This window comes from Tetrao urogallus (assembly GCF_951394365.1).
Source record: "Tetrao urogallus genome assembly, chromosome: 6".
Classification (NCBI taxonomy): domain Eukaryota; kingdom Metazoa; phylum Chordata; class Aves; order Galliformes; family Phasianidae; genus Tetrao; species Tetrao urogallus.
In genome coordinates, this window is record NC_136819.1 from 16,361,362 (window position 1) to 16,385,991 (window position 24,630).

General features: G+C 41.8%; 1 protein-coding gene across 2 annotated transcripts; it reads right to left on the minus strand.

Moving 5' to 3' along the window:
* Nucleotides 1–5,313: 5,313 nt before the first annotated feature.
* Nucleotides 5,314–24,630, minus strand: CHKA (choline kinase alpha; the record flags this gene model as incomplete). Of its 2 annotated transcripts, XM_079536739.1 has the most annotated exons (12): nucleotides 5,314–5,373; nucleotides 6,148–6,229; nucleotides 6,549–6,655; nucleotides 7,135–7,243; nucleotides 7,782–7,869; nucleotides 9,413–9,471; nucleotides 9,831–9,935; nucleotides 10,184–10,317; nucleotides 10,893–11,006; nucleotides 14,230–14,283; nucleotides 21,360–21,471; nucleotides 24,296–24,630. In XM_079536739.1, 12 exons carry the CDS (start codon nucleotides 24,628–24,630, stop codon nucleotides 5,314–5,316), a joined length of 1,359 nt encoding a protein of 452 aa, XP_079392865.1. The 2 variants fall into 2 exon arrangements, with proteins under 2 accessions (XP_079392865.1, XP_079392866.1); XM_079536740.1 differs by lacking the exon at nucleotides 14,230–14,283.

Sequence of the window (24,630 nt, forward strand, 5' to 3'; positions counted from 1 at the left end):
GAGATTTCTATCTAACCCTCTTGGACCGCACAGATACAGATACACTGCTGAGGTATGACTGGTGACATTTCTTTCCCCCTTTTTGATGAAACTGAATGATAGAAAGAAACATCGTCATGTGATCCTCATGCTCCTCACCCACAGATATAAATATTTCATAAAAACCTGCGTATTTATAAATGTATAAACAACAACAAGGAAGTGACAATAATAATAATAATGTTAGAAGGATGGATTAAGAAAAACAAACGAGAATGTAATGGAAAAATTTCATTTAGGTTGTATTCTCTTTCAAACTGGAATGAGAAAGACCTCGAAGTGAGTTTCAGAAACCTTAACTTTAAGTCCTGAATTTTCATCTAAAGTGCAACTCAGTGCAAATGGATTGCTTATTTCATCCATACAGAGAAACCAGTATTTTTCCAAATAACTCTACTGAGGGATTTATGAAATAACCGTTTTCCTTTGTAACCATAGCCTTCTAATTAGATTTCATCCTAAGGTGAAATTGTTAAACCCTTCAGAACTGAGACATTACACGCAATTCTCTATAATCTCTTCCTGGGGAAATTATTGTATTATTTAATACTCTTTGTTTCGGGTAATTAGAGCAGGCTTCCTTCCGCCCTTCCACTTGCTGTTCCCTTTATTTACATCTGTGATGAGCTTGTACAACCACGGCCTCTTGTAAAACCAAGCCTCTGGGCTTCTAGCTTCTAAAGAGAAGGACATGGGCTGGGAGGGATCACTCATCATGGAAGGTCCATTTGGGCTGTGATGACCTTTCCTTTGGTGTACGTGGCCAAGACAAATCTCACGTGGCCGATCCTGATGAGCTGTAGGAGGAAGTACAGGAGCAGGGGGAGAAACCCACGTGCAAAGGGAATGGAGAGCTTCCAGGTGGTAACACCAGAGCTGAGGTCGGCCGATTTTCCAGATTATTGCAGACAATGCAATCATCTCCAAACCTTCAGTTCCTGACCCAACTGGGAGTTAAGCACCCCGCACAAGGGGGAGATGATCTTTCTCTGGAGTAGGACACAGCCAACGGGTAACAGCACAGCCCTCTGCAAGGCTGTTCCTCTGAGCAGCACCGCAGTGCTCTGTCAGACTGAGACTCAGACCAAGGCCTGCTCAGGGAGCTGTCTTTTCAGGCCATTCATGCCAGTCAGGCTGGCCGGCAGCCAGACTTCATGGCTGATCCCTGTTTAATGAGCCTGGCAGATACACATCATGTATGTCTTTGTTTGTGCATTATAATATGATCACACTTAACCCCGAGTCTGCAGGGGCTCTGCCTACTTGGGAAATGAAAGCCATAAAAAGCGAATTTCGCATTAGGAAAAAACAAGCGGGCTGTTTGCTAGTGACCAGCTTTGTTGCCTGGGTACCCAGCACAGTAGCTCCTTTCTGCTCACTGCCAAGGCCCTGTAAGAGCACACTGTGCTTCGTTTCAGTCCAGAGCCATTAGGGCTATTTATTCACCTCCGGTGCAACGCTCCATTTGTCCTTTCACGTGAACCGGGCAGGCACCAGGGACAGCCCTGCTGAGCACTGAGGGACAGCTCAACCACAGCTTCCACAAGAATCTTTTGGGGACCATCTGAACCCTTAAAAGCCGCTGCCTTTGTCAGGCTCCGCACACGGTTCTCCACCCTCCTACCTGCAGAAACAACGCAGGGCTGTGCCGCGCTGCCTGGCAGCTGCTGCCAGCTCCCAGCACCAGCTGCATCGCACTGTTGCAGCTGCAATGGGCTGGAGAAACAGCAGCAGGGCAGTTGGCTTCTGTCTGCCAGACTCACGATTTCACTGCTCCTAAAAAGCTGTGATGTTACCATGAGTGCTGCCTGCAGAGAAAGCACAGTGCTATCTTGAGGCACTTATCTCCAGCCACTGCAAATTAACACAGCACCCCCCAGCAGCTGGACCACAGTAAACCACAGTACTGAGGTTGTAGAGTAGAATACATCAGAGGTGCTGGCACTTAGGCTCAAGGCAGTCAACTTTCTTCATTCCAGGAATTCATTTATTCGCTTCCTCCTTTGTTCTCTATTTACAGCTCAGGTGATGCAACTCCAGAGGGAAGATGTAGGTTGGATGTGAGGGGGAAGTTCTTCACAGAGAATGGTGAGGTGCTGGAACAGGCTGCCTGAAGAGGTTGTGGATGCTCCATCCCTGGAGGTGTTCAACGCCAGATTAGATGGGGCCCTGTGGAGCCTGTTCTGGTATTAAGTGTGCAAACTGGTGGCCCTGCTTGTGGCAGGGGGATTGGAGCTTGATGATCCTTGAGGTCCCTTCCAACCCAAGCTATTCTATGATTCTGTGATGCATTCTTTATTTCCCAGCTTCACAGGCTCTTGCAGAGTTAACTTAGGTTCCTCCCTTCCCATCACCAAGACCAGAGCGATCTGCAGGACAAATTAAGTCCCTGGATAACACTGCTGCAAGTCCCTGTGCTCTTTGTGGGCTTACAGTCATAATCAGCTAAGATAAAAAATTATGTTCATCTGAAGAATTGAAATCCAGCTCCTTCTGCATAAACTGTAGTACTACCAAAGACAAGTCAGTGGGGGGGGGGGGGGGGGGGGGGGGGGGGGGGGAGGGGAAGGACAATTGCTATGGAAGGCAGCAGACCTGATTGAGATGTGCACACACAGAAGGAGAGCAACATTGTTAGTGAAACTGCGTTTCAGAAAGCAATTTCAAAGAGGGATGCCAAACAGTCATGGTAAGTTTATCCTGTTAGTACCCTCAATGCTGGGGAGTGGGGGTTTGCCAGGATAGCTTATACTAGAAGTCTCATTTTCATCAGTTAAAAGCAGGTCCTTTCAGCAGTGTCTGGACTTGCAAAGTGATGTGGACACTAAGTCAAGGATTTCTAAAGTAGACATAAAAGCAGTCAAGAAAGCAAAGCTCAAGTACTGGTTTTATTTCCCAGTCAACTGGAAGGAGTAATCAGATTCCAATTGCCTTTATAAACAGCAAGCCAGTTTGACTCAACTATTTTGAATTTAAAGTTGAACCTCACTGACAGCAAGTTTTAAGGTGACTCCACAGGACAAAATCCCAATAGAGATGTGCCAATGCATACAAGTAACTGCTTGGCCAGCTTGGAAGCACCACTGCTACAACACTGCTCCAAATGAAGTAACAACTGAGAAATAGGAACTGTAGCAGCCTCATCTAAAGTAAATGTTAAAATAATTCAGAGAACTCACCCTTAGCAGGCAATCTGCAAGAAGAGCCACACGCAGCAGAACCTAAGCAGCACTCCCAGCTCACTAGATTGGAACCACCTGCATCCAGCTCAGCCTAACACACAGCACCTGGGAGAGTACCACCCTTCCAGACCAAGCTCACTTTAAAGGCACAAGACACACGTTTGGTTTTTTCCCCTCAGAGGAATACAGTCCTTTCCAACTAGCTGCCTAACATCATTCTGAGTTGTTGCCCTCCCTGCCATCCCCACTGGATTGATTGTATATGCAATAACACACATTAAATGAAGCCCTCAGCCTTATAAATTACCCAAATATTCATACTACAAAAGCTTCACATGGTGTGCCAGTAAAACTCAGTACACGTTCTCAACTTTTAGCAGCCTCAACACTGCCCTGTTAACTGTTTAGAGCAGTCAGCAGGACAGTAAATTGCTTAAACCTCTTCTTACCTCTAAAGCCATACATTTTAAACCAAGCTTCAGTCTACCTCTCATTACTTGCTTTAATTGCCCTTCTTCCTCATGCAGTACTATCAGTACTCAGCTACACAGTAACTACAAAAGGTGCAGAAAAGAAAGCCCACAGCATCAAGCCTCAAGTTTAACTCCAGCTTATCTTAAAGGCAAAACCAAAGTATTTCCAGAACAGATCGAGGCCAGGAACTGCAGCTGTTTTACTCTGCAGATGAAAGGAAGACTTCAGAACATCAACTATGATCTTTTCAAGTGCTTTTATATTTATTATAAAGCATTAATAATTGTGTATGCAAAATGATTCTCTATACTAGAGAATAAACCGACAGCTTTTACAAGTTATGCAATACAGTACATGAAATGCTGCACATTTTCTTCAACTGCTTGGAACAGTATTTGCTATACAAATGAAAAAAAGGGTAGACTTAAAAGTTTATTATTTATAATACAGTGTGTTAGAAAGCACAACAAATAATGTTCAAAATAAACAAGTTCCCAAAAGTCTAAAGAAATCTTCAGATGACATGTACAGAGATTATACTCAAGTTTCAATATACATGTTATTGTTCCCCATGAGACGCCCCACTTTACTGCACTGCTGGAACATGATGAAAATTGGAGGTACAAGAAAAGCACCTCCCAAGCCACACAAGCACTGGACGGACAGAGCAGCCACTTCCTGAAGTGTTCTCCACAGTCTTTGGCTTTAGCATTCCTTACAGACACGTACCGAGGCAACGCCAGTCAAGAAGAGAGATGGGATCCAATTTGTCAGTCTCATCAGTGTCAATCCAGTTGTCTGGGGAGTAGCTAGAGTAATTCAAGGCACTCTTCCCAGTGCTGACCGCCCACAGAACCCCTTGTGCTGAACGCGGCATTTCAGGAGACAACCAGGCTGGGCTAAAGCATGTTCTTGGAGGATGAGGAATGAACGGTTGAAGACAAACTCCTTTGGAATGTCCAGTTCAAAGTTCATTCATACTTCACAGGCACACCAGCTTAAGAGAAACATTCGTGTATACGCAGATAACACTTGAAAGCACGCAGCTTCCACGCGTTTCCTTGCTTTATGGTTAAAGTGGTGTAAGGTATCAGCAGCTTTGAAGATAGTGTTCAGGGGGCATGTTGAACCTAATCTCACAGTAAGATTTGAAGCCTACTTCACAGTGTAACAGTTGTCGCCTTTGCTTTTCCTTCTCATTAAGAGGCAATGTCTACAATGTCTACACCTTTACAGCTGTTCTGCTTACAACATTCGTCGTCATGACAATAAACCCCTAGAAAACGTACAGTAACACTGTTTGCTCCCATGCAGGTGGTATTGACACTTAATTGTAAGCTTCCCCCAGTATATAAAATATCTTCTAGATTAAATTCTAGATTAGAAGGATTTTAAGATATTGCACTGTTGTATTTTACTTTTGCCTCTCAATCTCATTCCACATACTTATGAAACTGTAAACAAGTCATTTTTATACAGTCTTCAGTATTGTACTCCTGCCTTCCAAGGAATTGGAAGTCAGTGACACCTTTGTTACAGATACAGTAGCCTAAGCACGGTGAAAGTTCTGTCCAGCTGCCCTCTTCATACAATAACCAACAGGCCACTCCTCCCACATTCATACTTGGAGCTTCTTCTTCTGATCAAAGTACACATCGAATCTGGATAATGCATATTCCTGGTGAAACACAAAGCATTGAAACAGTGAACAGCCACATGTCTATGTTTGGTAAGGGGAAACAATGAAGGTATTAACTGTGTTACCTTACTAACCCATCATCCCAATGAACTTGATCTATTTGCTCAAAGTAATCTCCCCAAAGGATTTCTCGTCTCTAAAGTTTCCTCCCATCTTTTACTTCAACCAACACTGTTAGCTGCTGCCACCAAAACACCAGGGTAAAAAAAGGAACTAAAAAAGTCAAGATTTCACTAGGAATGGTTTCTGCAACACTTTCTGCAAGATATTCAGCATACCTTAAGGTTATATCACTTACAGTACCCTAAACACCTTGCATCAAGAGTTCATCTGGAAACAGAAGCTACCTGGCATTGACACTGTTGCACAATGGGTATGAACACGTTCTGTGTGCTCTCTGCAACCACTCACTTTTCCAATTCACACTTACTGTTTCCCTCTTGCAGGGGATCTCTTACTGCAAGAGAATGGCTTCACTGCAGGGCAGTCACACCACGGCAAGGTCTGACATGCACAGCTAGTCTGGCTATGTAACAGTGAAAGTAATTTCTGAAGTATTTAGAATCCTAGGAGTTATCATTAAAATGAAGGAGAAAAAGCTAGTAACAAATGGGTGTGGTTTTTTTTTTTTAAACTCCACTTAGAAGTTTTAAGTTGCACTGAGCAGCCATTTCATTTACTCTGATAATGTATCACAGGTTACTTACCACATACATTTTTAATTCAATGAAACTTTATTATTAAAGAACTTACCAGGTAACCAAATTCAATGGATGAGATCTTTGCTTGTATAATAGACCACAAACCCCAGAAGAAGTGTGATGCAAGAGCAAACCTGAAATGACAAGACTGTATTTACTATAACAGCCAACCGAGTGCCCACTGAACTCAATGTCCTGTTAGAATACAAGCTGTAGTTTGGGGGTGGCCACACCTTTTTTTTCCTTAAAGCATGATACTACACAAAATTCCATTAGCTTTCCTAATATTTTATTTACTCTACTACATGCATATCACACATCTAAAGCTTGCAGTTGACAAGTTTTTCTTCACCATACAGAAACTGCTTAGCATCTTCTTGGCTGAAGTTCCTCTGAGGTACAGAGGTGGGTATCAATGGAAGTTTCAAGATAGAGCCAAGAAAGGTATTTTACCTATTAACTTCTAGCAACATTTCTTCTTCTAGTTTGGACTTCTCTTCATTGCTCAGATTTTCAAAGCCATCTTGGAATGCAGACAGGTAACTGGAGATAAAATGAAGCTAGAAAGCAAGTAATCAAAAAAAGTTACAAACCTGTCTCAAAGCAGATTTGCTTCTTTCAGAATTAGGCAGTTTTGAGTATGTTGTATTTTTTCCAAACACAGACAGCGCTAGAGTTAGATTAATGGCAATTCCACTAATTGCTTGGAAGTCTGGTTTAGGAAAGGACAACAGCTGACATCTTGCTACTGACAGCTAATTTCACAGCTGCACTCCACAGCTATTGGACTTCATTTTTGTGGTGCATAGCAAAAAAAAAAAAAAAAAAAAGAAAAAACACAGGAGAAATTCTACCCTGAATGGCTGTTATGAACTTTGTACAGCTTTAAAGCAAGTAGTCAGGATTATAGGAACTACTATACATGGGAAGCCATGGAAGAAAAGTTCTAGAAAAAAGCAAACCTAAATTAGAATTGGAAAGGAGAGTTAAGATCTGAAGACTGTAGACAGTGGCTTATTACTTATTCTTATGTGCCCACCTGCTGCTTCTTTGAAGGATATTTAAGAACACTAGCTTTGAAGAATGGATACTTCTCATATGTGTAATCATACATCCATTCACAGAAGTGATTCCCAATGTCAAAGCCTCTGGAAAAGAGAAAGTCTTTATTTGTACACCAGCCATTTGCTCTTAACTGATCAAGTTTAGAAGCACAAGGCGACTTGGTACAACTCGCTGCAGTTCTTGCTAAAGGAAGTAGTTCATCTATCATTTCTCTACAACTTCTTTGCGAGTCACCAAAACCAAGTATAAAAGATGGACAGCTATTAACAGAAATTACCAGCTACACGTAGACAGATGAAATACACAGGTAAGCAGTACATCTCAGCACTACGTCAGACACATCTAGCATTAGCATTACTTCTGTCTGTAACAAGTGATCTAAATGAACAAGCTCTTCAATCCAGCAAGCTCCAGCATCTGTGACCATATTTTCTGAGCTAAGCCTACACCCAAAGCTGTCAGAACCAAGGCTGTTTTGGTTAATTACATCTGTCGTCCACCACTAGGAGCAGAACACAACTCATTAGGAATAGACATAACCAGCAGCTCAGCACTTGCTCATTCTAGCTTTAAAAATGCAATACATCTTCTTGCTCAACAGAAAAGAAGAAAATGACTTACCGGTAATTATAGCTGCTGTATTCAAAGTCTATGAGCATCAACTTTTGTTTTTCTGAATTCTCCCTGCCTTCTAGAAGCAAGATATTACCTAAAAACATTAGCAGAATATTATAAGATAATGTTTATACAGACAGCATACTCAGTCACAGAGAAATTACAGAAAAGCCATACTGTGTCTTAAGAAACACTGTTCAGATAATCCCAGTTATCCCTTACATCTATACGTAAGAGTAATAGGAACAGCCAAGTTGCAAAGTTGAGATAAATACTATAAGCCTTGAAAAAGCAGAAAGCAAAAAAGTTTTCTTCTGTACGGGCAGGGAGGCACATCTGTTCCCCCAAAGCTCTAACTTTGCTTACAGCACACGAGATCTAAATTATACAGCATCTCTCAGACCTGCACGGCACTATCATTGATCACACAACACTTAGGACAGAAATTGCTTTTCAGCAGCCTGAAAACCATGGACTCAATCACTCTGCTCTTCTATGTAGCACAACAGTACCTTCAGAAAAGCTCAGCCTCTTCCTGTATAAGGGAGGTCGTTTCATCTGTCTTTCTATTCTCTTTATCACAGTAACTTATCAAAAACTTTTAAGTGTGCCTGCAGTCAAACGATAACAGTTTTACTACTGGTAAATCAATTTAGTGCAATTCTAATTCCTGCTATATTCTGCCCACTACCCATGTGTTGATCCGATTTCATGTCAAATCTAATTCACCTACCTTTGCACCAGTAACACAAGCACAGTATTTTCCCTATTCCTTCAAATATTCACCCTAAATCTTGAAAATCTAGCTCCCAAAGCTTGTCTGAACCCTATCACACTGCAAACTCCCCTAGTACTGTACCTGGCCATACCTGGAATGAGATCCTAAATTCTACTACTGTTGAGACAGCTCCTCGTTCCTCATTTCAGTGGCTTTTTCCCGTTGTGCTCCCTATCCCTATGTGCCTGTCCCCTGGGGCAATCCTTTTCTAGGCCCATTCCTTCCATTCCTTCACTAACAGTGTAGGGACCCCTGTGAACACAACAGCCCCACACACGGTCCTGGTCTAATATCCTTGCAGCTCAGCCTAGCTTACCCTCTGTACAGGTAAAAGGACACCCACATGCAGAACCTCAAGCCAGCACCTCAAGCCTTGCCTCCTCTCTCTTCTCCCTGGACAATTAGCTCACAAAAAGTGCAATTTCCTACATGACTCTCATAAAAAGGGGAAGTTTATTTTTCTGATGTTTCGTACCAGTGCAAGTTGAGAACTGCTGACTCAAACTCCCCTAATCTCCACTTTCACCATTCACTTCTTCAGCTCTTTCTTTCAAAAGGGCTACAGAATATCCTATCTCACTCAAGGCTGCAAAGATGCTGCTATCAGGAAACTCAAACCTGTCCTGAGCTTGTGTACACACTCAGCTCGAGTGATGACGCTTCAGTCATTCTCTTCATTAGCCCAGACAATCATTAAGTCAATGCATTTTGCCTTGCTGCTGATGCACACTGGGAGTGCACAGGCTGTTACTTCAGGTCAGCAGCCAGGCAGTACCTTGATAATACGACTGCCTCTCAGAGAGCAAACAAGTGGTCGGAAAAAGGCTCAACACCGCATCGCTGAACAAGGCCAGCTTACCTTCCTGGCAGTCGTTGTGGCAAAACACAACTGGTGATGAAGTAGCCTCAAGCATAGCTCTAGAAAACAGCAGTACAGGAGCCAGTAAGTAACAGATCACTAAGTTCAGTTCAATTTCTAGGTAAATGATGGACTTTGTTGTAAGAATTTGAAGTGCTATTTATTTCTAGCAAGAGCCTGTTTTCTTTATTACGAGCAGAAGATCAGAACAGAAGTAGGACTTTATTGATCAGCATCTGAGATCAGCAAGTGATTTTATTCAACTAATAATACCACACACAGGTTGGCTACAGAGCCACAGATTCTCCAACTTGTAGAGTGAAATGAATATAGGGTACTATGCAGTACAGTGCACTTGAACAAATACACAAATTGATACTAAAACTGAGACCAAGAAGACAGTTGTAGATAAGCCTACCTTAGATTTTTCATTTCCTGGGGTAGATTGTAACTGAGGAGTTTGTTCAGTTTCCTAATTTTGGATTCTCTAGTAAATTTTATCCTCAGCACTTGATTTAGATACCTGTGAAAAATAAAGATAACAGTACAGTGCTTATGCCAATAAACAAAACATCTTCCCAAATTAACATTAAATTTAACTAAAATCGAGAAAGTTTAAAAATAAAGGCTAAAGAAAATGTATCCTCCCCAAATAATTTATGATCATCAGATAACTAAGGAATGTTTTTTTGAGTACTATCATTCAGGAAGAATTTCCAAATATCAAGTTTACAACAAGCCACCTTGTTCATGTAATAGTGCATAACTTACTTTTCCATTGTCCCAAAAAGCCACTTAGGTTCTTTATTAAATGGCATTTTCATGCCATGAAATATTGCCATCTTCTCAGCTATTTCAGCAGATATGTCGGGCAAGCTCAGTTCTTCAGTACTTAGTTTCCTGCTCTGTAATAAAGTACAGTATTCTTTAAGTACAGTTAAGATGAGTACTAGAAAGAGTTGGTACTTCAGCAATACACTTTTCCTCATCCCCCCAGTATGAACTTAAATTGATAAACTGTACTTGGAAAAGCTGAGTTAGCTAGGCCAGCTTACTTATGACTTAATCAACTCTGCTCTAGATCAAGACCTGGGGAATATCAAATCTCACACCAAGAATACCCTCAAAGCAGACTAAGTATAAATATTTAAGGACATCAAAAGCATCTGCTCTCACTGCTTTTAAAGGAAAGTGTTACTCTATAGCTTCCAATGCTATGTTTGGTATCTAACAAGCTTTTTATCTTCATTTATTAGTCTCTGCTACAGCTGAGGAATTTTTAGATATCTCCTCCTGGCAAGAGCTGTAATTGGGCTCTCCAACACCCACTGTAACTGTATTGAATTACAGCTAGCAATTACTGCAGACTGCCAAGTATTCCATTCCCACATCCCTACTTCTCTGGGCAGTTCAGAGACCTTCTTGTCACGATCAATTAAAACAACTACCAGCCCACTAACTAATTATGAACAGGACTTACGGGAATAAATTCCTCCAGTCTCCCCTGTGGAAAGATTCCATACAGCTTTGGGCCAAGAGCTCTCTCTGCCAGAATGGCAAACATAACACTTTCCAAAACCATGGCTTCTGCCCCCTGAAAAAGAAAAATAAAAAAAAATATATCAAAACATGATGTGGTGCCTCCAGAAAAGTTTAACAAGTCTCAAACTGGGGAGAAAGCAAGTACTATTTAGATACCATTGCATGAGCCAGGACAAAGGAAGACTATGCAAAAACCAAACTATTCTCTCCTCCCTATGCTGTCGGAACTCTGCAAATTTATTTCCAAAGGAGCTTATCCTGCTGAAACACATCATGGGAACTATGAATATTATTCCTAGTGATTGTAACACAATTCGGAGCAGTACCTCATGAAAGGACAGTTTAATCATGCAAGTGAATAAAGTGAGTGACTGAACTAACCAGCTTTTCATTCAGAAGAATGAATTAGGGTTTGTTTCTACTAAGCACGCTTTAGGTCTTCCCTCTTTCTCTTTTTATTAGAAGGAGAGAATAATTTGAACTCCCACTAAGGAGGCAAGGGTGAATAAACACTCTTCCTTCACTATGTCCAAACATACCTCAGCCTTCATGAGGTTTTCTTTACATCAATAAACAGCCCATAACAATCACAGGCCAGCAGGGTTTTTTTATATGAAGTATGTCTCAAACATACAGTTAAAGTCACTCACGTACAGCTTTCTTGACAGATTATTTCTAAAACTGAAGCCATAAAAGAGATCCCCACATCTAGCAACTACATCATCAGGGACCCAGCTGTTCTTACATTCAAGAGGCTTATGAACTCTGCTGATATTTGAGCAGCTCACCTCAAAACCTGACCCACCATACTAACAAGCCTTAAGTAGCAAGAGCACAGAACTAGGAAAGCTCTCAGGTATTTTGAGCTACACAACCTTTCGTATGACTATATTCACTGCAGTCTCAGATAGCAGCTAACCCTTTTTATTCAGGTTCTACTCGTAAGCAATCTTCAAGCAGTTTCACAGCTTCTTTTTCCTAATGACTGTCCTACACCTTACTGCACTGTTACACTCTCAGGAAAGGGTAGCACTTCACTTTGAAGTGCAGCAAAGACTAACAGCCGCACACTGAAGTATTAGCTTCAATAAAAAGCAAAGAGGCCATCAAGGAAATCAATTCAGATGACTTGCATGTGAATGCAGTAAATCCATGCCCTCCACTATTTTTCCATCTCAGCCGAGGCAGAACTAACACACCAACAAGAGAGATATATATTATCATTTGACATGCACTTAACTCCATAGTGAAAGTTCTAAAGCCTAACACCAAGCACCAAAAAGAAAAGCAAATTAGATGCAGGTTACTAAACGTCTACCCCAACGCCAACAGATACTGAACTTGTGTGTTGCTGGTACAACACCAGGGTGTTTTAACAGCCTCATCACAGCAATTCTGTTGGTTGTGCCCACTAAGATGTTACCTTCTTGATTTCACATCTCTCACTGAAAGAGAATTCAGGATACTCAGATAACAGCAAGTGCCAAAGCAAAAGAATGATCTTATGCATGAGGAGTAATTGAGAAATTTGATCATCTGTAAAGATATCCTATAAATCTCCAGTCCACTTTCTACAAGAGAAGTACACTTTTTCCCCTGAATTCAAGCTTAAGTATTCCTTGAACCCACCTAAGTTTATCCCACAATTTTATCCTAAGAAAAGTCAAAAGAAACTTTGATAGCCATCAACAAAAAAAAACTCCAGTTGACAATGCTAGTGTTTTTCTATAGTGCTTGATCCACAGATTACAACCTCAAACCAAACTTTAATAGCAGAGTTCAAAGGGAGCATGTTTTTCACTCACCCTGTGTCTGATCTTATCACAGAATCACAGAATGGCCTGGGTTGAAAAGGACCACAGTGATCATCTAGATCCAACCCCCTGCTATGTGCAGGATCACCACCCACCAGACCAGGCTGCCCAGAGCCACATCCAGCCTGGCCAGGGATGGGGCATCCACAGCCTCCTTAGGCAACCTGTTCCAGTGCATCACCATCCTCTGTGTGAAAAACTTCCTCCTAATATCTAACCTAAACCTCCCTTCCATTAAGATTCCCCTTAATGCATCAGGAGTGGTAATCAGAGAGATCTCCATTTACAATTTTGGTTACTTTTGTTATGGTTCTGCCTAATCCTAATTACCTACCACACTTGAAAACGCAGAACATTAAAATAATCCACAACTACATGCTTGCAAGTTTCTAAACGCTGTTTCAGCAGTACTAATAAGAATGGCTGCATGTCTCCATGAAAGATCTGCCTCCAGACAGAAATTCAGGTGAACATTACCCAAACACAGCAGTAGGAGTTGAGTTTGAATGCTCTCAGACCCGGCACTTAAATACAAAGGTTTGAATGGAGCAGCCAAAGAACTCCTCCTGCCATAAGATCAGTCACCTGAGAACAAGGGCAGCTCCGCGAACTTCATGAAATCTCATCTAGACTTCAAAAGTAGACTTTCAAAAACAAACATTTTAAAACCACCTTAAGGTGAGTTGAGTTCCCCAGAAAAATGCTTAAGCCATTTCAAATTCTCTGGAAGCAAAAACAATACAAGAAAAAAAACAGCATTTAAATTTGAGTTATATGTACTCCTCCTTAACCACTGCCAAAGCCTTCACAGAACTGAAAAATGACAGTACAAATGATAACATGTAAGAAGCAAACCATCTGGCTAACAAGCTGCAATGTTACCCCTAGGAAAAACACTGCCAAGGTAAAAAATCTAAGCTACCAAAATTCTGTTCAGATGACTATAAAAAATTGCACTCTGGCAGACATTATGCTGGATGAGCAGAAGCGGTTTCAAACACAAACAGTGTAAAGTTTGCAGAATGCAGATGATTCAAGCATAATGCTCATCAAAACCATTTTAGGTTCAAAAGGAACTCCGCAGCTCCACATACTTTCCTCAGAAGAATTAAGTTTGATTTGTTACAGAGTAGGGATTAGGTAGAGTGCTGATCCTTCTCTAGCACCAAAAGAAGAGCCCTGCTTCAGTAGTTGCAAAGGCAAGAATTGGTACAAAACCATCTATATTGAAATTGGAGTGTTTCACGTTAATGTAGAATACTTAACTATCTCCAAACTGCACAGATGTTCACATCACTGTATCACTTTCATGTGCAAATAGATGTGTTTTCTTCCTTACTTTTCAGTTTCTAACACCACAGCCCAGGCACCAGGCAGACTGAGTACTGGTTCAGAACAAGCAGACTCACGGTATTTCCCTATTTCTAAACTTCTGTTAAGCAAGCAAATATAATTACTTACTTGCAAGTCATTTTCCTTTTGAGACTGTTCTGATTCTCCTTTATTACAGGACCTCTATGGATGAGAAAAAGCAAGCACAATGAGAAGATGAAATTTAACATGATTAACCTGCAACCACCAGAACAAAGGGAGTAGAAGTGCCAGCTACAGTTAACTAGATGTCTCAACAGTGTCTTGATCTGTGACAACTACAGCACTAGCATCCATCTGACCTCTGACCGCAGTCCTATTCCACCAATTCCAAAACCTTTCAAAAGGATGTGCCACTGAGACCAAGCCACTCCTGCAAACAGCCCAGGAGATGGGTTTCAGGTGTTTCTGTTCCCCAGTATTTCAAATCTGCATGTCAATGCATCACAAGCTTAAATATATACTTTTAACTTAGAGAAAATTAAGTCCCTCTGAACAACATCTGGGATGACATTCTTCTTGCAGCTAAAACATTTAAGAGATAAGCTACATAAATTACATAAGAGCCTTTGAAGGACTATTGGTAAAGCTCGCAAAGCACTCGTTTTAAGTGTGATTTTAAATGTTTATTTCCCCTAAATTCTTTTGGCAAAGATTTCCTTAATTATATAAGGAATATATATACTGTCCAGGCTGTTATGTGCACATACCACTAAGTATGCAAATCCAGGATTTATCTTCAAATGAAATGCCCACGTAAGTCACATTAGCAAGAACTGCAGTATACAAGCAAATCTTTAACCAATTCCATGCAAAATGTACTGTGCTAGGCTTGTTGACTGTCATTGCAAAGCAGCTTCAGAGTACCAAATCACATCCTCAGCAACCCCCCCTTCAATGGCACATGCTTTTAACAGAGCCACGTTTAAAATTCAAGCCGTAATAAAAGCCTTGTCCTTTAAAGTTCTGAAGGTAAGGAGAAGAGAAACAAATGTTTGCTCAGATTTAGCGATAGTTTGTGGCTGCTACTTTACGTTGCAATTCCACCATAGACTGTTTAAACCAGACTGAGTTTAGAGGCCCATGAAGGCAGCCTGCATCTCCACCCTCTGAATAAAACGTGTGATTCACAGAACCATGTGCATACCTTTCTGTCCCAACGTTCTAACATGTCCAGAACGGGTGGAAATACGAACTTAACAGAATATAGTTAAGCAACACCAGCTGTCTTCAGTACAATACAACAAGCTAAAGATTTACACGAGCTATGCAGTTACGTTATTTCAGAAGCTATAGAAGAAGTATAGTTAACATGAATCCATGGTCTTTCAGCAAGTACTTCCCATTCCACTAGGATACTAAGCTTAAAACAAGACAATATGAAGACTACTATTAGTTTATATTCCTTTCAAGGAAATTAATAAAGTCAAAACGCATTCACTAGAAGCTAAATGTGTAACTACACGATAGCATTTAAGTAATGTACAGAGAGCTTCTCTGAACAAGCATGTCCTACATCAATACCACTATTGCATCTTACAGATTTTTCTTGAACAGTCAGAAAGTTACTCACCATCCAGGAGTCTTTCCTGATTAATGGTGCTCTCAGAATGGCTCAGTTCATCAGAAGGTAAGCAGATTAGACTTTCCCCTAGAACCTGAACTGGCACACGCTTTACAGAAGGCATGTGTAAAGAGCTAGCCAGTTCTAAGGACTCCACCTCAAATTAGCATCAGAGATATCCTAATGGCATCCACTGTGCCATTAGAAGGAGGCAGTTAGGGATGTTACTGCAGAGTCATCAGAAAAGGAGACTTCTGCAGCACCCCTTCCTCTTTTCTGTTCCCTCAGCATACAGCATTAGCATCCAGGGGAGGATGAATGCAAAGCAATTCGCAAATAACTTGTAGACAGGAATGGGAGCTTGGAGAGGATCAGACTTCACAAGTGGCCATGTGCTCAGCCTAGGATTAGCACAGTCTCCAGTACATGCTGTCAATGTGAACGAAGTAAAGCGGGATGCGATTTCATGTAACAGAAATTTAAGAGTTAAACTCTTTAAAGAGTTCAACGGATGTTCGAGCACTAGGACTTGATTTTCTGTCTGCACAATCATCTATGAGAAGAGGCTCAAAGCCAAACATCTCAGGTGATGAGATACCATCGCATAGATAATCATCTACATAACCAGCTCACCCTCTTGGCTCAAATAGCCAAAATTTCAGGTGTTGCTTCTATCTTTCTTTCTTCTTCTTTTTTTTTTTTTTTTTTTTTTTTCAACTCTTCTACCACACTCCAACTTTTGCCCAACTTATTCTGGGAGCTATTTACTTTTATAGCAATGAGGAGATTTTATTCACTCAAATAGGAGAAGGATTAAATAATTGCTAGAGGTTTTTAATCAGTCCTGAACAGAAATATCAACTAAGAACAGGCATGAGCTCTGCATCCCTGAGAACAAACTGAAGTATCTGTTCAATGGTTTTTACTGTGAGAAGGTTTATGCTCAAAGCAAATTCAGAAATCTCGCTACACTTTTTGCTAGAGAGGATAGCTAAATGCACAGAGACAATAAAAAGTTGTATATACTCTAATTTGAGGTTCAGTGATCATGGAAATTAATTAAATGCAGTACATTTCAGGTACGAGATCAAAGTCCTAGAAGGGGAGACACTCTGCATTATCTGTGATCAGAAGACAACCAGATTGTGTTTACACACCTGGCAGTTTGATACAGAGAACGGAGTTCTGCCAGCATTTTCTCCCTAACTCCCCACATTTATTTCTTTTGTAATTAGAAGACAAATTCTATTTTAAAAGATGCTTGACAGAAGAACTCTGTCGAGGGGGAACAATTTGTACCTTTTTTCCCAAGCAACTGCAAGCTCTGCCTGCAAATGTAACACTTTCAAATTAACTCCACTTTTCTGCATACACTCTGCTTTAGTTGTTTCCACGTAGGCATAAGTCATAGTACTGCAGTATCTCCAAATCCCAAGAAATTACAACACTACAATGCACTGACTGAGAAGTTACAGCAACAGGGGAAGCTTTCTCTCATTCTAGAAGCTGGCAAAAGACATTTATTTGAACAGGGTGGGAACACAAACAGTTTTAGATAGAGCAGTGACTTATTTCTGCTCCTGAGAACCTACCTGCCTTTCATCACTGATCCCTGCTAAGCCCGGAGAAACACATTAATTAGAAAGTCCTAGTATTTAACACATGTAGGACTTGAACTAGGAATTCTTGCTCAAAAGCCACAAAGACTTCTCTAATCCTCTTCATTTCAAGTTACCATTCCCTTCTGAGGGAGCAGAGGAAAGGAAGGGGCAGTATTTTGAGATTTTGTTATTGCTCTAAACATTCAGATGCACAGACAGTAGCTGGTGCTACTTAAGCCTTATTTTTAAACATTGACATCCAGTACTAAAGAAAATGAAAGCTGTAGAGAACGCTCCAACTTCAGAGATCTCATACTATACCGTGAATCGTGTCTGTCACCTGGAAACCAGAGTGCTCTAGGCACGATCGCATGGGCAAGCCTGCAGCAGAGAACACATGCATATACAACTAAAGTGGTACATTACCCCCAGAACACCCTTAACTCCACCCAACACAAATATATCCCCGTAAGAGGCGTTTCGTTTCTTTCAAGCCGTCTGCCAGCGCCAGGGATTCGTAGTTACTCCATGCTACAAACAGACATGGACACCAACAACCACAGAAGACGTTGATAATTACAGTTACACAGCAGTCTGCATTTTATTTAGTTAAAAAAAAAAATAAAAGGCAGCAAGGCAGGTATGGAAAAGGATTTGCCACAGAACAGTGGCAACCGCTTATGCTTATTCTGCATCTGCTCACAAAGAAATTGAGACCAAAGATGAATGTTAGGTATATTGGTTTGTTTTTCCTCATTTCTACATAAGATTTTCTTTTAGCTATTGCAAAGTAACAGTCCCAGTGAAACAGAGTTCAAGGTTCTTTTGACACGTGTAAAAGAATGGGGATCAATCAGCATTTTACTTTTTGATAGGTGAACTTCAAAGAAATTCACCTTAATTTGGGCTTTTCTTTTGTTGATGCTTAACATATATTGAGACTCTTGGTATTTCTAGGAGGTGGGAATTTTTCCTTTTTTCTTTTTCCTGAATTTAAGTAGAACTACTACAGATCACTGTATATGAAATCCAATCTTGAGGTCTGAAATGGCATTGTGGAGAACTTTTTGCTTTAGTCGTTGCAGCTGAATTTAGCCAACAGTTCAAGTCATTTTGCAATGAGGAAGTTGTATTTTCACTGCTCCTCTTTAAATTTAGCTACTCAGCCGGAGCAAGAATAAAAGCAGGGTAAGACATTTCCCTTTTTCCAATGGGTGACATATCTGCATTGTGCCTCAAACACTTGAGTTTTAATGTGGTTAGTACTTTAACCTGTCACAAGCACAAATTCTTGTCTTAAAAAAAGTTCTGCTCAAGGATATACTCAAGAGAAGTCCTTGATTTTTAAACATCCATGCCAGTGCGACCATTGGTAACAATGGCCAAGCTAGCTCCATTCATCTCCACCCAACTCCCCCCCAAAACATTCATGCACACAAAGAAAACTGGCTTTAACATATCAGTTATGACAGAGGAAGGCACAGCGCCTTCCCTGCGTGGCAGCTTTAGCCAACTGGCATGGCTTCTATTGGATGAGTTTCATGTACTGACATTTGTGTCTTCCAAGATTCATAATAAGCAAACTGGGGCTATTTTCAAACTGCTAAAAAGGTTCCTTTAAAAGGTGGCTCAAAGAAAATGATGGTGTCAGTATTATTTGCCCAAGTTAGTGAGGGGCTCCTACTTTTCGCTTCTACCCTGTTCAAAACTTTTACTTCAATTCATCAGCTGTATCTGTATCAATTTGGTGCAGATTGCTACAGATCTGCAGTACTCACAGGGACAATAAGAGGAGCTGATATCATTGTTTTGTGCTCCAACTGTAACAGAAAACAAGATGGGCAGGTGTTAAAACACACTACAATGACTCAAAACGTAAGTGGTAGCTACTAATACCCAGTGTCAGTTAAAGACAAGCCAGGGAGAATTAAGTCTTGATTTTAGCATTAAGGTCTCAAAACTCAACTTAAGCGGTGTCCCTTGATTTCTACAGGGCTTTAAATTCAAGTGATGTCATTAAAAAAGTTAAGGATCACTCTCTCATAACAAGAGGCTTGTCATAAGATTCTGCTTAAGCCACGCTGCAATCCATAAGAATCTTAAGTCAGGTTTTCAAAATACCCCAATAAAACAGTTTGCTTATATTTTAACTTGCATTTAAGGTACAGGGGCTGGAAGAGACAAATGTTTGTTGACAAAAAATTGTGAACCTCAATGCAATCTGAAAGTTTTACCTTGGGACTTTTTCTGCTTACTTAACCTTTAGTGAACTGCACCAACAAGAGCAGTCATTTCACTGCCACTACGGAAATAAAGGAAGTTAGACATCTCAAAAGATCCTTTAACCAAGAGCAGAAAGGTTAGAAAGTTATGAACACACTTTCAATTTTCAAACCAAATTAGTTCCCTGATTTTAGAGCCCCCAATTTTTGTTGATTCCTTCAGCAAATAGGGGCACAGAAAAGACAAGAAAAACTCTGAGGGAAGAGAAGGGCAACCAACACTAGAGTCTGCTGTACCTTTATTAAAAAAAAAAAGGGTGATGGGGGGAGCACTACATTTCTTCACAGCTCTTGGGCAACAGAAGTTCTATCACTACACTAAGCTTTATAGCCCATGTTCCTACTGAAGACATCTACATATCAAGTCAGTACTGCATTAAAGCCATTAACAGTTATGAAAAAAAAATGGTATCACCAATCCTAGTCACTTCAGAAACAGTTTCTCCAAGATTTTGGGTTCCCCCCCATCCCCCCCACCCCACTTTATTTTTGGTTTCTCTTAAGCCAAAGTACAGATTTAAACTGGAATTAATTCACTTTTACATACTTCTTGTTTAACTTTCCCAACACACATACGGTGGTGTAGCCAAATGCTCCGTGCTATTTCAAATCACTGCAATCTTTTACATTATTTCTGGTAAAGTCTGCATCTCACGTTACATAAAAACCATTTGAAAGCCACTTAAGTGATTGTATCTAATGAGATTTTTGAGTCAGCTTGGTCAAAGCAGAGGATGCAGGAAGAATGGACCAAAATTTCCACAACAGTCAATCTCCTGCAGATACTGGATCAGTTTTTCAAAGCAAACAACTATCAGAAAATATCACAAATTAACAGATAATGAAGCCAGACAGACCCTCTATGTCAAATAGAAACTAATGTCAACAAAATGTAATTTTATGAAGCTGCCATTTTTCATAAGGCTGAACACTTACGGTGATTTACTGCAGGGTAATCAAACGTCCAGCAGAGATGGATAAGACAAGATCTGCCATACAGTCCTACAGTAATAGCCTGTAAGCTTTAGAAGAGATCATCTCTGCAAGATTTTTCTACAGTTTCAAACAGATTTGCCAACTGCTTCTCTTAAGGTTTGACAAATTTAAATGCTGTTTGCATTGTACTGTTTTTACTGACAAAAAAAAAACAACAAAGGAACAGCACAAGAGTTTGATGAACATCTCGTTTCACGCCAGCTATGGGGCACATCAAACACTTGGGAAAATGTATTTTGGAATGAGATGGCTATATGGCATTGATGTTCGTGCATCGTTTTTATTACAACACCATAGATCAAGTCTTCCCATAGCACAAGGTCTCTAACAAAATGCTTGAGCACTGTATCAGTTAAGTCTGACAAAAAACTTTAATCTCAGTTGTAAGCCCTACTGAGGTAGAAATTAAATGGCTTAGTCCTCTGCAGTCCTGCTAGTTATGCCAGTCCTACATCACTGTACAGAAGCAGATTTTAATAACATTTCTAGAATACCACAGTCCAAACTTAACACCATATACAAAGCATTACTGATCAAACAGATAGCAAATGAGTCTTCAGCTGATAGACGCCAGCCAGGATCTGCGTAGAAAGGAGTGTAAGTTCTAGACAAGAACAAACTATAAAGAGCACTGCCTTAAGCTAGCCATCTACCCCACAGCCACTAAAACACATTCCCAAGCAGATAACACAGCAGTGTGTCACAATGAAGACCTCCAAACACATCTCAATCAAGCTACAGAAGCCCCCCCTCTCCCAAAGCACTCTGTGTACTCACCATCTGCAGGATTGCACCGTATAAGCGCAGCAGAACTTTCCGTGGTTCATCTGCCACTGTCTCAATGGAATCGGGTAGGGAGCACTGAAACAGCATGTTGCTGAGGCCACCTCTGCCAAGAGAAGGGTATGGATTATTGGCTAATTTAGACGAGCATTCCCTTGCTATGAACTGGAATCACACTAATACACCTTTTACTACAGACAACTGATGTACTGATCGCAATCTTATCACACAAAGTGGGGAGATCTGCACTTCAGCCACTCAGGGGTTACATACAAGTATGCTGACTTTTCATGAAATCAGGAAAAGTGACAGCACCCGTGTTTTACAGCTTTACAGGCCAGATACCAGATGAAAGCAGTACTTCCTAGTTTCTGGTAGTCAAACTTCAAGAGCAGCTTACTAAATCTGCATTCGCCTTACCAAATCGTCTTTTTGCATTAATTCCATTGCCCTCAGTATGTTCATTAACAAAAAATTTCTGCAACATCACAGTATATTTTGAGTTGGAAAGGACCCACATTACTACTTCCTCTTGCAGCAGACAAAAAAGCACTGAAACTTCTGGTTTACTGCCAGAATAGAAATGCAAATCACATCTACAAAAAAAAAAAAGCCTCGTATATCTCATCGTTAACAACACCTTCCAAAAACAGATACAATCCAAAAATAGTAGCTAATAGACAAGGGATGAGGAAGCACAGACGCAAAAGCTTGGTAATTTTTACCTGCAGCATGCTACTTCTTCACCTTACTGAAGTAACTCTAGTATCTAAATTTAGATCCAAAATGCAGTGGATAACTTACAGTTCACAGTCTCAGTCTGATACTCACTTTAATGCTTTTTTAAATAACTATTTGGGTTCTCTTACAATCCCTCTGAGAAATCAGAAAGACTTTTCCGAGAGCCACCAAGAAAGTGGATGACTTGGTATGTATCTACTGGGAGGTGACTGACAGAAGAGGGGCTGGACTACAGACTGAGAGCCAATGATTGAGAAGACAAAACCTGAGTAAATAGGGTAAATCAGCAGCTGTACAATGCGCTCAAGAAAGCAGACAGAAGAGAACCAGGTGGCTTGGCAGGCATTCAAAAAGGGATGCTTAGGGAAATCATATGAAGTGAGCCATGGGGGTGAACAGGTAGGAAAACCAGACAGATGGAAAGGGTAGCAAATGAAGATCAGAACCCAACCACTCAGATGCAATCATAATGTTGGTTAGTTATACCAACTACAGTTCTGGCTTCAATGAAACTGTGCTAGACATTTTTCTGAAATATTTTCTAGACCCTGAATGAAAATATTGGCATTTAAATAGGAGAAATAAACACACAGAAACTCAGTTCATAAAATCTACCGGAGAAGAACTAAACAAATCCTGTCTCATCACTCTTGTCACATACTCTGCCTGCATATCACAGAATCACAGAATTGTAGGGGTTGGAAGGGACCTCCAGAGATCGAGTCCAACCCCCGAATATATAGTGCACTGAAGTCCAGAAATCTCTCTCTTGGACCCCCTCCAGACAAACAACAGCAACAAACTACTCAGGCTGAACTCCATTCAACAGAAGTCTCACTAGTTTTACACACTCCAGAACTTAAAAGTTACCGCTAATCAAGGAAATTAAAATGAGGGTAATAAAAGAGAGCCTACTTCAAATTGCCAAAGGGTAAGCCCTTCCAATCACCTATTTGCAAAGCCATCCATAACTTCCCAGAATCACAGCCACAGCACTTAGGTGTGCTCATACCTGCGTTCTGATTGACTGTTTGCTCTCTTTGCTCTCCAAGAAAGCATGGGCCAAAACACCACCAATTCCCACAGTTTAACCCATTCTGAAATGTCAGCCCATCCTCAGTTCCTCCCAGCCAAAAGACACCAAGCGACTTTTCAAGTGCATCTCAGAGAGGAGGATTCCAAGAAATACCAGAATAACTGTGCTAAACCCTCAGGCTTTAGAAATTAAGTGCTTACAGCCAGCAGTGCAGACCGACAAGGATGAAAGCAGAATCAAGCAATGGGGATTACAGAGACACCAGTCCAGTCTAACGTTAAGGAACAGTATCAGTTTTCTTAGATTCTCTCCCTATGTTAACTCATTACAACCGCTGCCAAGCGAGAACTAAAAACACCCAGGCCTTCTGTGCTGGATTTCAATCAATTACTTGATTTTCAATACATTTAATGGGATAAGCCAATCACACTCACTATGATATAGCAGAGACTATCGCGACCTTTCAATAGGACAGATAGCAGCTTGGCAACTTCATCCACCAGTTCCCTCAGAACTGGTGCATAGATCCCACTGGGTCCCACCTTCAGGTTCTTTAGGTGGTCAGCTGATGTTTGTCAGCCATCCACACTTTGTTATTGCTAACTAAGGGTATTTACGCGCATTTTTCTGTGTAAAAACAAAAAACCAGCCCCATAAGCATTAAGGAGGCAAAACCAGGAGGACTCGAAGGGAATTACAAGCAGTGCTGCCTTCTGAGAAGACAAGAGCGACCACCTCGGGTCAGGCAGAACGACGGAGCACCGGAACACCGACCGAGGCGTCACACACATACACAGACTACTTAATTCGCAAGGATCTGCCACGCCGCTCGGAGGACCCCTCCGTTTCCACCCCAGCCGCCCGAACCTCCCTCAGCTGTCATCGCGCTGAGTCACGAGCGCCCATCGCAGCACCGCAGCGGGGCTGGAAGGAGCCGCGCCGCCCCACCTCCCGCAGGACGCGTCCCACCGCCCCCCCGCGCGGATACGGGCACGAGCCCGAGTCCCCTCCGCCCGCCCCCTCCCAGCGGGTTTCGGAAGGAAGGTAAAGAAAAAGAAAAAAAACGAGGAGGAGGAGGAGGAAAGAAGCGGCGAGGAGAAGCGGCAGCGCGCGGTCCCCCGGGAGGCGGCCCCGCCCCTCCGCCCGCACTGACCTGATGGGGCTGATGCGGAGCTGCTCCTCCCGCAGCCCCCGCCAGGCCCCCGGCAGGAACTCCTTGCACCACAGATAGGCCCTGCGCCGCGTGCGGGGGTCGAGCGGCGGCTCCTCCTCGGGCGGCGGCGGCACGGGGGAGGCCGGGCTCACGGCACCGCCGCCTTTGCCCGCCGCCGCGGGGTCCTTCCCCTCAGGGCCGCCGTGGGAGAGCGGCGAGGGGGGCTGCCCAGCGGCAGGGAGGACGACGCCGCCCCCACCGGAGCCGGGACCGCAGCCCAGGAGGAGCCCGAGAGGAGAGGGGTCGGCCTCGCCGTTACAGAACTTGGTCTTCAT